The following is a 14731-nucleotide window of genomic DNA, read 5'->3' as shown; positions in this document are numbered from 1 at the left end:
ATGAGGGCTGAGGAGAGGGAAGCCGGGCGGTTTCTCACTGAATCAGGGGACCCGGTCTCCCTATTAATTTCCCTCGGGGTGGAGAGTTCTGTTGCAGCACTGACTCCTCACCTCAATCTTGTCCCCAAACCTGATCTTTGAATCTCAAAAAAAAATACCAGTCTGGTTACTCTGAAGAACTCTGAATGTGGTGTTTTACAGGCCTACCTACTACGATGGGCAAAAAGAATCTTTGGTACGAGGCGATAAAAGATGGGACAGACAATTAAAAGGGTTTTGATCACTACATGATCGAGTGGAGGGCAAGTGAACAGGGAGGAATACACGTGAGTCTGTTCACTTGCCGTTCAAGTGTCATTCCTCACTTGTAGCTTGGCCCCAGGTCAAGACACAGAAGAATCAAACTTCCCTCTCAAAAATTCTGAACCTTAATCCCACCTTAATATGAGTCATAGAATCATAGAGTTGGAAGGGACCTCTAGAGTCATCTAGTCCAACCCCCTGCACAATGCAGGAAATTCACAACTACTCCCCCCCCCCCACACACACACCCAGTGACCCCTGTTCATCCCCAGAAGATGGCAAAGCACCATCAGGATCCCTAGCCAAACTGGCCTGGGGAATGTTGCAACCTGACCCGAAAGTGGCGATCGGGGCCACCAGCCATGTGACCATTTTCAAGAGGTTCTGGAACTCTGTTCCACCACGTTCCAGCTGGAAAAAAGCCCTGGAAGGCACCATACTGGGGAGGACGGGGAGCTGTTAACTCCTCCCCTATCCAACTGTTTTCACCTGTAACTGAACTCCCCCTCTCCATGACACACACTAATTTTAATCACTCCCACTCCGCCCACCCCGATGCTGGGCCCTGAAACTGGAAATGCTCCACTACTGGGCAGGGATAAACCTCCATTGCCTCTACTGGTCCCCCAAAATGCTCCCCCCTCATTTTAGTAGTGCAGGCCGGGGGGGACTGGCTTTCTCCAAATAATGTGTATTGTTCCTGAATATTTCAGAGTGGTGTGTGTACATGTGTGTTTGTGATGGCAGCCCACTGAACATCACAAATCAAGACAGAAAAAAATGAAATATTTCAAGCAAAGGCAGTTTGAAAGGGTGAATAAACATGGGAGAAATTTGGCATATTAAGAAAAGAGACAGACAAAAGAATTCCTGGAATTAGGAAAGAAAGTAAACTATGCAAAACAATAAATGAAGGAGCAAATAAAAGGTTTTTTTTAAAAGATATCTATGAACAGGAATTAATAAATGAGATTGAGATGGAGAAATATCTATCTGAGGTATCAATTAAAGAATTTACAATGGAGCCGAGAAGAATTTTGAACCAAGCAATAACAATACAAAAGATCGATTCAGCTATCAAGAAACTAAAAATCGGTCAAGCACCTGGACCAGATGGATTAACAGCAACATATTGCAAATGTTTTGAAGAAATAATAGCAATATCTTTACAAAAGGTAATGAATGAGATACTGGATGGAAAGAAAATACCAACATGATATATTGTTAGTATATTTATAACTCTCATAATGATCCATTATTACTGAATGATCCATTATTACTGCAATCATATAGGCCAATTTCTTTATTGAATGTGGATTATAAAATCTTTACAGCAATAATGGCAGAGAGTTTTAGAAAATGTATTTCAAATTGATTACATGAAGATCAAACAGGATTCATCCCGGGCAGCCCAATCCTAAGAAGGGCACGGAAAGTGAACAGGAACCGAACTAAGGCTTGCGAGGGCGCATCTAGCCCGTACGCCCGCGTAAGTGGCCTTCCGCCCGCGCTAGGACGCGGCGCTGGCCCGCCGGCGGGCCAGCACCGGTGCAAGCCACAGGCGCCCGGGCGGCGGCGCAGGAGTGGCGTAGAGCCCTACGCCGACGCAGGGGGGGGCGGGGAGCAAGGCGGGGTCGGAGTTAGTCCGCTCCCTAAGCTCCTCCAGAAGCGGGAACGCCCACAGCGGCGCAAAAAAGCTACGCCACGGAAAAAGAAGGCGTAGCCCATAGGCGTCCATGGAACGGCGAAAAATCAGCCCCCTCTCTGAGCGCCCCGCCCCGCCCCTATGGCCCGAAGGAGCATAGGATGAGAACTATCCCGGGGACCAATCAGCGTGCGCGCCCGGCGTGGACGAGCCCCCCTCTCTGCACCCAATCACCTGCGACCGCGCCCTACAAAACATCCGGCCAGCGCCGCCCAAACCCCCAGGTAAGTGAGCACTCGGCCGGAGGCTCTGCCCGTCTGCTGAGTGGCATTGCCCCTTTGAAAACCGAAACGGGCTGAGGGCATTCACATTGGCAGGCGCAGAATGCACTCAGGGGACTTTGCGAAAAACTGGGGGAACTTCGCATAAAGGGGAAGAGGTGCAAATGTCTGCCTAACTCTCTTTCTACCGTGATAGAAAGAATGACTCCACAGCTAACTGATGCATGCTAGTTGCTTCTAACTAAGCACAAACAAACTAACCCTTCCGTGGCAGAAGGGAATGACACTTTGCAAATTAACTGCATGCTCTCCCGTTTCCTTGCAGGTGCCCTGACTCTGGCGCTCCCACCTGGTGATGACCGACGGAGCGCTGACAGGTAAGGAGGAGGTGGGGGGGCATTCCGCAGATTAGTGCAAACCGCCCATTCACCTGAACCCACCCGCTCACTTGCCGCTTTGGGTGAGGCCCAGCAGGGGTGGGGGGCAACCATGGCCGCCCCTGGCTGCCTCAGAGGCAGGCGCCTCGAAAACCACATGTGGCCAGGTGTTTGTTGTGACCAGCTCATTCCCTCCCATAAAGGTAAAGGCTTCCCAAGGCTGAGTGCATCCTCGCCAGACCGTCAGGCATCAGGTGCTGCCCTCGACCATGTGCAACCCCCCCCCCCGGATGGCGGAGTGTGGGGCTTGCCTTGCCAGTGGAACGAGGCAAAGCCCACACGTGTCTTTTTCCCCCACAGGCACGTCCAGGGCATGGCTGCTCCCCCGCGCCCCGCCCTCCCCAAACATCTCTGACGGACGGTTGGCTGCAGCCCAGGAAGCACCGTCGCGCCGCGGCCTCCCTCGCCAGCCTAAACGCAAGCCCGCTCTTTCCAGTGCAATAAAACGAGATGTACAACAACTGTCTTCTGTGTCTGCGAGTCTGACTTCGTCCTCCGCCCCTCCCCCAACACTCCCGTCACATCTCCCCACCTGCACATTGCCACAAATGTATCCGACACACCCCGTCTTGCCTCCCCGCCCCCTCCCTCCCCTCACAGTAACACCCCCTCCCTCCCTCCTCCTCCCCCCCTCCTCCTCTGTATTTGACCAGTGTCTGTACCACCCATCTGCCGAAGAGAACTTGATTCTCAGAAGCCTATGCCACAATAAAATTGGATAGTTTTAAAGGTGCTACGGGACCCTTTTTGAATTCGCTACCACAGGCTAACACGGCTAACCCCCCTGCATCTATGGCCAGGTAGAGGGTTGGGGCGGGGCATGTGAGCGGGGAGGGGGATCAATCCCCGGTGGGGAGAGTAGCTGGCACCCGATAAGCCAGGGAGAGGGTGGTGCGAACTGCCGCTGCAAGGGGGCGGGAGATGGCAGGGGAAACGGTCCACTCGCGGGAACCCTAGCCCCCACCAATGGAGAATCCAGGGTGGTGGCAGGCGGATGCCATATCCCGGGCAGGAGGTCTCGCGCGCCTGGGGAGGGTCGCCCCCATCGCAGCCGCAGCCCCAGCAACACAGTCCCATGAGCGGCCGCCTCCCAGAGTGGGTCCAGCCCCTCGGGCGTCTGCAGCAGCCCCATTGGTCATTCCAACACCTTCCACCCCAGGGCGTCCTGCCTCGCATCCAATCCCGTGGAGCAGTTGCCAGCCTCCCACGCCAACAGGCCATGGTTGTTGGGAGGGGTGGGGTGTGCCTCTCAAGTCCGTGCCGAAGCCCTGCTCGGGCGGCTCGTCGCCATCCTCGACCCTCCGGCCCCACCCGCTGCAGCAGCTCCACCCGCCCCAGAGGCACCCCTCCCTCGGGCCCAGCTGCGTGCGAGAGGCCGGGCCCGTGGACGGCCAAGGGGGTCCGGCCGCCGGCCTCGCCGGTGACCGCCGCTGCCGCCTTGGGGGTGGGGTGGGGTGTTTTGCTGCACAGGCGGCTCTCCTACACGCCTCCCCTTCCTCACGTCTGCTGGGGGAGGTGGGATGATATAATAATAAAGGCTGATTTCTGTGCAATGGGTGTCTGTGTTCTTTGCCTTGGGATGGGGACGAGGGGGGCAGGCCCGCTGTGTCTGCCTCTTGGTGGCGGCCTCAGGCCAGCCCTCCCCTTCGGCGCCACTTGGGGGCTGTCCCCTGCTGCCAGAGACTGGCTGCTGCCCTGGATTCCTCATGGCAGGGCGCCTGCCAGTCCCATGCCAACCTCTCTGGACGCGGCCGCCAGGGACTTGGTGCTACATTGGGCAAACGGGGGAAAGGCTTCTCAGACTACGCCCACCCCTCTCCTTCCCGACTGCGAGCCCCGCCCGACACACGAGCCGAGGCAGTCTGCCAGCATGGGCGCGGTTTGCCTGCTGCTCTGGGGCCTGGCCGGGATCGCGTGCTGCCCATAGGCTGCGCCTTTCCTGGCCCCTCCCCCTGACGCTTGTCAGGAACAGCGCCCTTTGGCTGCGCCTGGCGGCGGCCGTGCATCAAACCCGCCCACAACACTTTCTGGTTCTCCAAAATTGCATCTCTGCGCCGCTGCAGGCGCCGCTGCGGCCACACTTTGCTGGCACAGGATCCGGCCCGGCGCCGCCGCCACACCACCAGTGCAGCCGCGTCGGCGTTGGGGCCGGCCATAGGATTGCGCTGTAAGAGACATATGAAAGATAATATCAGATATTTACTTGATGCAATTGAATACTCTAGAAGGAAAGGGAAAAAAAACAGCATTTATGTTTTTGGATGCAGAGAAATCTTTTGATAACATGTCTTGGAGAAATTTTTGACAAAAGAATTACAAAACATGATGTGGAACTGAATTTTTAAATTGGATGCAAAGTATTTATATCCGCCAGCAAGCTAAAATTTTGGTAAATGGCTTGTTGATCGAGAAAATAAAGATAGCCAAAGAAACCTGACAGGGATGCCCAATATCTCCACTGTTATTTATTATTGTTTTGGAAATATTGGCTGTGAAAATCAGGAAGATAAAAGAATTGTTGGAATGAAAGAGGGTGAAGAAGAATACAAAATGAAAAGCTATGCAGGTGACGAAATGTTTCCCTGAAATATGTAATGGAGCAAATATCAAGATTTGGACAATATTCTAGAAATAAATTGAATAAAAAGAAGACCAAAATATTTGTATTATTGACTACCAGAGAGTAACAAGAAGAGATATGAAAAATAACAGATTGTGTTATTACCAGAAAACCAGTTAGATATTTGGAAATACATGTAAAGGGATAAAATGATAACCTATATAAAGATATATATAATGCTGAGTATAAAATATCAAATGTAAAGTATCTTCAGTTCGTATGGGGTGGAGAGGGAAATATGTAATTTCATTATTCTGATAATTTTTGCTTGTACTTTATGTGTATGTTGTTTGTTTAAAATGTTTCACTTACTGCTTAAAAATATTAACATTAAAAGAGGCTAATCAAGAGAGACACCAAACCTCTTTTTCTCTCTGCGCAGCAAATTCAATGTGCAAAAGTCAAGATGAGAGAAATCGCTCATCCACCCTGAGAGAAAAACACACATTATTAAGTGCCTAGGAACCCTCAAGTGAACCTCATGCCACGTGTCTCCCCTCCCACTTTTCATGCACTCGCTCGCACAGTCACACTTCCATTTGCTTTGCGTGAATACATTCATGTGTTTGATATCAATTCCTCAGCTGCTAAAAGTATTCCGGTTTCCCCCACATCCGCTCATTGAAATGCAGATCTTGACACTTTCGCACACCTTAAAGAAATGCGAAATGGTAAGTCAGAGGAACCTACAGCACTTGCAGAGGAAACAGAGCGGAAGTGGCGCTCTGCCCTCTGGAATCACTTGCGGATGCAGTCGCACAAAGGGAGCTCCTGTGAAAGCAGCATTCATGTGCAGTGAACGAGAACAGCCTGCATGTGAATTGAGGACGACACATAAAATCCTGCTCTTGAGAATGCAACATGTATTTCCACTTTGAGGGATTTGGTAAAACCTTCTCTCCCGCCTGTTCAAGGGCTTGCCAGGTTGTCAAGGAAAGCAGCTACAGGGAGCACCAGCTTAGAATCCGCTGGAGGGGGGGTTGCTGCCCCCCCCACCCCTGCTTTTGGCCAGGTCTCCCCCCTGTTCCCATCGATGAAGTCTCTCATAGATGCGTTTGTGGAAGAATGGTCTTTGCCACCTTTAAGCGGGTCTCAAAGGGGTCTTCCAGAAGCAATGCTGCTTGCAGGTTGCGTCGGTCATCATCGCTCAGTTCCGGGGTTTCGTAATGTATCCGGAGCCAAGGAGTCCCTGGCGGGAGGGGAGAAAGCATTTGATTTCAATTCACGGTGTACTTGCCAATTCAACCAAACTCCTGCTCTTCTTCCATCAAGGCAGAAAAGTGTTGCCCTTGAAGGCACTCTCATGTCAAAGCAGACACAAGTACATGAACCGCAGAGACTCCGTCTCACTGTTTTTCTTGCCTGGCTTCCCCTTAAACCAACTCTGGCTTGGGAAATTCCTGGAGATGCAGGAGTGGAGCCTTGGGAGGGACCTATGGGCCAAGCTACAAGTGACAAATGACACAGGTTGGACACTTGTCAGCTTCCCTCAAGTTTTGATGGGAAATGTAGGCGTCCTGGTCTCGCAGCTTGGCTCTCCGACTGCTGTCCAACGGACTTTTCAACTGTCACTTGCCCAACATTCCGCCAGGCTGCCTACATTTCCCGCCAAAACTTGAGGGAAGCTGACAAGTGTCCAACCTGTGTCATTCGTCCCTTGTAGTTTGGCCCTCAGTGGTGTATAAGGCCATAGACTCCACCCTCCAAAGCAGCCATTTTCTCCCAGGGAGCTGATCTCTGTAGTTTGAAGATCAATTGTAATTCCAGGAAATCTTTAGGCCCCTCCTGTGGGTTGGCATCCCTACCTTTGTCAGCATTTCTAAAAGCTTTTCTGCTTGAATGCAGTCGTTTTAATAAGACCTCTTAGAATCCTGCTGGAGTTTTGTTTTAGACTGTTTTGCTTTCCCCCTGCCCCATGAAAGGAGCGCTGCCAGGGAAGTTATGGGGAAGGGGAGTCCTTCAGGTCCCCTAAGTTAAAGCCCCAAAGTGGAGTGGAGGCAGTGGATTACAGGATCCCCTGGGGAAACTGATAACCAAGAAGTCTCCAGGTCCTGATGGTTTTAGGGAACTGAAATGTGAGATTGTTGACCAAGTAAATCCATATATTTATTTATTTATTTATTTATTTATTTATTTATTTATTTATTTATTTAAATTTATAGTCCGCCCTCCCCAACCAAGTGGGCTCAGGGCGGATTACAACCATTTAAAACACACTACACAATCACCAGATGTAGCCATTAAAAATATAAATAATACATATCATTCATTTAAAACATATATTAGCACCATGTAAATATATGTAACCTATCACAAAAATCAGCCTCTGTACCAGAAGACTGGAGAGTAGCAAATGTTACACCAATTTCTAAAAAGGGAACCAGGAAATTACAGGCCAATTAGCCTAATGTGTACCCCAGGCAAATTAGCAGAAACTGCAATCAAAGCTAGAATTATTAGACACATCGAGGAACAAACGCTGCCGAGGGAAAATCAGCAGGGCTTCTACAAAGGGGAGTCCTGCCTCACCAATCTTTGGGAGTTCTTTGAGAAAGTGAACAAACATGTCGGTAATGGTGACCCGATAGATACATCATATACTTGGACTTTTTTAAATTAACATTTTCTTTTCTTTTATTGATAAGTTTAAAATCCCATTAAAAAGGGAAAGGAAAGAAAACGAAAATACAAAAATACAGAAGAAGAATGAGAAAAATAGGGAAAGGAAAAGAGAACAAGAAACAGAGAAAAATGATACAAGGCATTTTCAATTTTCTCATATACTTGGACTTTTTAAAAAAATAAAATTTTCTTTTCTTTTATTGATAAGTTTAAAATCCCATTAAAAAGGGAAAGGAAAGAAAAAGAGAACAGAAAATAGAGAAAAATTATACAAGTCATTTTCAATTTTCTCATATACTTGGACTTTCAAAGGGCTTTTGACAACCTAAGACTCCTAAGTAAGCTTAGAAGTCAAGGGATAAGATCATGGGTCCTCGTAGGGATTAAAACTTTGTTAAACGACATAAATAAATGGGCCATTGTGGCAATCGAGGGGAGTGATCTATGGGGTGCCCCAAGGATCAGTATGGGAGCTGGTGCTATTTAATTTGTTCATAAACGGTCTGGAACCGGGAGTGAGCGATGTTGTGGGCCAAGTTTGCAGAAGATGTGAAACTATTCAGGATGGTGCAAGCCAAGGCCGACTGTGAAAAGCTACAGGAAGATCTCAACAAATTGGGTGAGTGGCAAATGAAGTTCAGTGTAGGTAAGTGTAAGCTTATGCATCCTGGAACTACCCCCGCCCCCCAGCTTCAAGTATATGGGGTCTGAACTTGCTGAGATTGAGAGGGAGAGAGACTTTGGCTTGGGGTTGTAGCTCAATGCAAGTGTCAACTCAGAGCCAAGCTACAAGTGATGCCTGACACAGGTTGGACACTTGTCAGCTTCCCTCAAGTTTTGATGGGAAATGTAGGCGTCCTGGTCTTGCAGCTGTAATGGAGAGCCAAGCTGTAAAACCAGGACGCCTACATTTCCCATCAAAACTTGAGGGAAGCTGACAAGTGTCCAACCTGTGTAAGGTGTCACTTGTAACCTGGCTCTCAGTGTGGTGGAGCAGTGAAAAAGCAAAACTCTATGCTGAAGATAATCAGGAAAAGTGAAAATAAAACAGCCAATATTATAAATGCTCCTATATAGATCTGCCCTGACCTGCATAGCCCAGGTGAGCCTGATCTTGTCAGATCTCAGAAGCTAAGTAGGGTCGGCCTTGGTTAGTACTTGGACAAAGACCAGGGTTGCAGAGGCAGGCAATGGCAAACCACCTCTGTTAGTATCTTGCCATGAAAACCCTTCCAGGGGTCACCATAAGTCAGCTATGACTTGAGGGTGCTCTCCACCACCACCTATATAGATCTATGGTGCGCCTCATTTGGAATTCTGTGTGCAGTTCTGAACATCGTATCTCAAAAAAAAATTGCAGCTCTTGGAAAAAGTACAGAAGAGGGCAATCAAAATTATTAGGGGTTGAAGCACCATTCCTTGAAGGAAAGACGGAAGAGTCTGGGACTTTTCCATTTAAGGGGGGGCATGACAGGGGTTTATAAAATTGTGCAGGGGGTAGCTCTCATTTCAAGGGCAGCTATGCTTTGAGAGGGTAACTCAGGTTCAGGGGGGGCATTCTAAAGGAAGCAGTTATACTCTAACCACTGGAGTCATTTGGTCTCTGCAAAATTCTCCCCCCTTGGCCCGCACTGACCAAGCTAAGTGAGAGCTTGCAAAGATGGGAATATCTCCAACAAGTGAGATTTCCACCTTTTGTCTCCTTTCTCCCGTGCAGGGTGGAAATACACAATATGAAGTGAACCTTATTTCACATGTTCCCCTCTCCAACTTCCCATGCCCTCGCTCGCACAGTCACACTTCCATTTGCTCCTCATGAGTACATTTACACATCTGATATCAGTTCCTCCTCAACTGCTAAAAGTATCTTAGGCTCCCTGCTGGTTTTTTAAAAAAAATATATTGTGAGGGGCCAGTGCCTTTCATTTTCCCCTAACGATAACTATGTGGTTTGAAATGGTTGCAAACGGTTGCATGACATTTCTATAAAGAAATAGCTCTGGCTATGTCTTTCTTTGCTACCCTGGTAGTTAACATTTGACAAGGAAATTCTCTGTTTACAATTGCCAAATTCCCAGTTTCCTTCACCTCCCACCTCCATTCATTGACACTTACTCGCATGTTAAAGAAATGCAAATTGGCAAGTCAGAGGAGCCTAAAGGACTTGCTCTGCAGTGTCCGTTCCTGAGAGTTCTCACTGCGAAAACAGAGCTGAATTGGCGCTCTGCCTTCCCGACTCAGTGGTGGCCTTCATACTCACTTGCAGATGCAGTCACACAAAGGGAGCTCCCGTGAAAGTGGCAAGAGCTGCCTGCACGTGAATTGAGGACCTCTCATAAAATACTGCATTTGAGCATCCCCACGTACTTTGTAATGTGTATTTCCACTCTGAGAGAGGCTTGTAAGGAGAGGCTGGCTTCCACTTGCCAGACTGTCCTACAGTGGAAAGGAAAGCAAGAAGGAAGGGGAGACTCCTTACTGAAGTCTAGAAGCTTAAGCCAGTGGCGGGCAAACTCCCGGCTTTCCCAAGAAGAGCCCTGGGTGTCGGGTTACATGTTTCAGGCTCCCCAGCACTCGTGTTCCCAGACAGAACTTCCTGCTTAGCAAACAGTGAATTGCAGGTCTTTGGGTCGTTACCTTTCCTCACATGCCCTCCCACAGAGACCAGCAGCTCAGCACCCACATGGTGATTGATGGGTTGTCCCACATGGTTGCGTCCAGCTCCCAGACGATGGAGCACCTGAGCGATCGGCAGGGCTAAGATCTGCTGAACGGTCCCTGTGGAAAAAGGCAGGCATAAGAGTTAACAAAATGATGGTCGAGATAAGAAAAGAGGGAATTATAATATAATCATTATATTCCTCTGTCTCACTAAGTAAACTAATGTTAAATTAACCCATTTATGGATAACTAGCAACAACGCCCATTGTGTGAAAAAATACAATGGGATCTAGCAAACTGATTCAGAGGGTCCCCTCCTCGTGGCAAGCGGGCGCTTCGCAGCAGCCTCGAGGCCAGAGTTGTCAGCAATGTGCCTGAGTGAGGATAAAAAGTGAGTCGTTGCCAATACAGCTTGCCTTTTATAGAATAGGATTTTTTATAATGTCTGACTCACTGAGTAATGTAATATGACGATCAACAGTTGTTTATGGTCCTCGTAGAAGAATGTGTTTGTATTGCATATAAAAAATAAATTTATTATCAATAAAAAAACCCGAATTATCAAAATGTCCTGGTGAGGGGGTGGGGAGCTAGAAGTGAAGCTAGAAGCAGGGCTTGCGCCCACTTTTGGAAAGCCCTAAGGCTTGTGCCTCCCTGCTCATTCCAGGCACACCTTTCTCCTTCGCCTTGGAGATCAGTAAAACAGGGTGAAAAGAGGCCTTGTCCCATGGAATTGAGTCCTTCTTCTTCACAGTTCTTCTTCCAAACTCTGCCTTCCTCCCTGTCATCCATCTTACCATCCTTTGGGGCCACCAAGTCCTCCTGGACCGGGGCCCGCCCTAGCACCTGGAAGCGTTCCTCTTCCGAGCCCGTGCACAGGGTCTGTGCCACGGCTGCATCTACTCCTTGGGCCTGCAGCATAGCCTGGAAGGTCCGCAGCGCTGAGCCGTCGTCCAGGGCTTGGGCAATGCGGGCAGCTCCCTCAGGCACTGCGTCCGCTTTCCCACACTGCCACAGCAAGGTGCCGCCTGCATGGAGGGAGGGAGAATGGGCGGTTTGTGATGGAGAGGTTCTCTGTTACTGATGGGAGGGCACGGGGTGAGGAAGAGAGGAAATATTTTTCCCAGATTTGTAAGGACTTTTTTTTTAAATTCAGTTCAAATTGGAAACTTGGGGAAGCACTAAAAAGCAACTATGAAAGTTGGAATGTGTGAAATGCTTTCAAAGACAATGTCTGACTGATTCAGAAGGTGTCGTATGAATATTTTTATGTAAGGTTATCTACAGCATCATATAATGACAATTCCTACAATGTTTACTTTCTTCTCAAGCCTATTGTATATGTACATTTTTTTAAAAAAAAATATGCACTGCTTAAAAGCAATGAATTTGCCCACAATTAATATGCTATAATGTGTATGATGCCCAGGCAAACCCCATTTTGTCAGAACTTGGAAGCGAAGCAGGTTGTAATTGGGTGGGAGACCGCCAACGAAGACCAGGGTTGCAGAGGCAGGCAGATAATGCCGAACCACCTCTGTTAGTTTCTTGCATTGAAAACCCCAGTAGGGGATTGCCATGAATCAGCTATGACTTGATCGCACTTTCCACCACCCATGTGTATAATAATCATATAATATGTGTGTAACAATTATATAATATGAAAGAGTTCAGTGTTTTAGTGTTACAAAATTTAACCTGATTTCCAAGCATGCTGGTCGCTCTGTTGAGACTATGTGTTTCTGCCCAAAGCGTACACTTTCCTTTGTATACTATAAAATCTTTATTTCCTATTTTCAACTTTTATTTTTTCCCATCTCTCAGATAGCAAAATGATGTGTTAAGGATACATAGGATATAATGGTTTGCAGACTGCTCCCTGCAAGATCCAGACGGAGGGACCCCCCCAAAATGGTTTGAGCTCTACTAGAGGCGGCATAGGAACATAACCCTTACTTTGGTTTTTTCCTCAGTTGGTCCGCCCTTGTTCTCCCATCACCCACTCTATGGGATGTATTGCCTGGGGCTGAGCAATATGCGCTGCCATCTAGAGCTGTTTTTTACTGAATTGTATGTTGATCTGGTATGTGTTTTAATGGGAATTATATTACTGATGTTATCTGCTCTGAGCCCACTTGCAGGGAGAGTGGACTATAAGACGAATCGATCAATCAATCAATCAATCAATCAAGAGCCCTTCTAGATCAGCCAAGTGGTCAGTCTAGTGCAACACCACTTCATACACTGGCCAACTAGTTGTCCCGGAGAACACCAAAAAAAAGTCCAAGCCCCCCTCCAATGTTGCATACAGGAGTTTCCAGGTGTCACCATGGCCAGCAGCCATTGGTGGACCTATCATCCATTAATCTATCTAAATACCTCTGAAAGCCTTCTAGGTTTGTAGCCATCACTACATCCACCAGCAGTGGATTCCAAACTTTGATTAGAATCATAGAATCACAGAGTTGGAAGGGATCTCCAGGGTCATCTAGTCCAATCCCTTGCACAATACAGGAACTTCACAATTACCTCCCCTTCCCCCCTCCCACACCCAGTGACCCTTGCTCACTGAGTAAAAAAACAATTCCTTTTGTCCTTTCCCAATCTCTTGCCCATCAACTTCACAGAAAGATTACTTGACCGAGCCATGTTTTCTCTCGTCTTTGACTACACGGTGATGGCAGTAAATGGCATGGGTCAGCAGGAGATAATCCACTTGGCATGAAGAAGGGCCCATGTTTGGCCCCGGGCAGCAACTCCAAAAGACGAGACGAGACCTCTTCCTGAGACCTTGGAGAGCTACTGCCACTCTGAGATGACGTTGATGGACCAACATGACTCAGTGGGTATAGAATCCGGCTGAATAAGACCGAGGGGTGATCGCTTCATCTAGCATACTATTTCCAACAGTGGCCAGATGAACCTTTCATCAAGCCCACAAGCACGGTAAGAAGAGTCACCCAGCAACTGGCATTCAGAATAAAAGTGACCTTGAGTATGTGGCCTGTGGCATAAAGAAACCCTGTTTACCTGTTACATTGAATGCAGACGCGCATATCCTGCTTTATGCTAATGGCTATATAACCACCTCACCAGTGGCTGGCGCTGCTGCACATCTAAACCTTTGGGCTGGTTCTAGTTGTTGTTCTGTCTGCACTGGGAATTGACTGTTATACAAAACAATCCTAAAGAGAGTTACTTGCTTTTCAGTCCATTGCAGTCAGTGGTCTTAGAAGGGTGTAACGGTGGTGAGGATTGTAGCATAGCTGTAGTCACTGTTTTTAAGCTCAGTGCTGGAGGCCACGTGGAAACCTTTTATGACTGTTTGCTCTTAACAAGGGTGTTACAAAATGCATGCATCTGTCTGTACAAAAGAGCCAATACACACTCACTTTACAAAAGAAACAGGGCCAGTACCTGTGGGGTTTGAATGGTGCATGCAACTACATATATGTATGTTCAGTGTAACATGAGAATTGTACAACACATGTATTGAGAAAAATCGAGTGTACACAGTACATGGATTCTACATGCTTTCAATGTCGCTTGTGAACCAGGCCACAGTGAGGGAAGACAGAGCCAAGGTTTCGTCTTTATCTCAGAAGAATTCACTCACAGCAGGAGAGTGGTCTAGCGGAGGCTACTAGAAAGAGTCCTGGAAGGCAGAGCTCTCGTGGGAACTTTGCTCATCGCATCACCCCTTTGTCCCTGGTCTCTCTCCCCCACACGTGCTCATAAAATGCACATGGCTCACAGTGCGATTATGATGCTCGCGGACACTTACCGAGAGTGGTAACCAGCTCACGGAGATCTCCAGGCCCTCGTCCTTCCAGGCACTCCAGGGACTCCAGCACCTCCAAAGAGTGACCCACGCGACACCCCACTGGCTCGTCCATCCTGCTGAGCACCGCCGCTGAGCTCACCCCCAGCTGCGTCCCCACTGACACCTGGGAAAGAGAAAGAGAGAGAGAGATCTTTGGATGGAGGTGGAAAGTGTAGTGCAGAGGGCAGATGCAGCGAACCACAGCATGGACGTTCATGCATGAAAGAAACCAGCATCCTAAACAGCAAAGAGTCTTGTGCAGCTGGAAACTTCCCGTCTCAGCTGTACCTTCTGAGCCTTTAATTCCTTAGCCATGTTGTAACACAGTTCTGGAGTGGG

At 48.3% G+C, this 14731-nt stretch overlaps 1 protein-coding gene across 5 annotated transcripts in view; it reads right to left on the bottom strand.

Annotated features, from left to right (window-relative positions):
- Nucleotides 1-4894: 4894 nt before the first annotated feature.
- TYMP (thymidine phosphorylase) overlaps nt 4895-14731 on the bottom strand; it is a 34818-nt gene continuing 24981 nt past the window's right edge. For all 5 annotated transcript variants that reach the window (XM_054989381.1, XM_054989379.1, XM_054989378.1 and 2 more), the window contains 4 exons: nt 14354-14516; nt 11367-11597; nt 10546-10686; nt 4895-6475 (listed from right to left, as the gene is read on the bottom strand). In XM_054989381.1, coding sequence (XP_054845356.1) covers nt 6330-6475; nt 10546-10686; nt 11367-11597; nt 14354-14516 — 681 coding nt within the window. In that variant the 3' untranslated portion in view covers nt 4895-6329. The remainder of the gene's footprint in view (nt 6476-10545; nt 10687-11366; nt 11598-14353; nt 14517-14731) is intronic.

The sequence above is a fragment of the Eublepharis macularius genome, chromosome 9 (assembly GCF_028583425.1).
Source record: "Eublepharis macularius isolate TG4126 chromosome 9, MPM_Emac_v1.0, whole genome shotgun sequence".
In the NCBI taxonomy this organism is placed as follows: domain Eukaryota; kingdom Metazoa; phylum Chordata; class Lepidosauria; order Squamata; family Eublepharidae; genus Eublepharis; species Eublepharis macularius.
The sequence above is the reverse complement of the archived record's forward strand: the minus strand, read 5'-3'. Positions and strand labels throughout refer to the sequence as shown.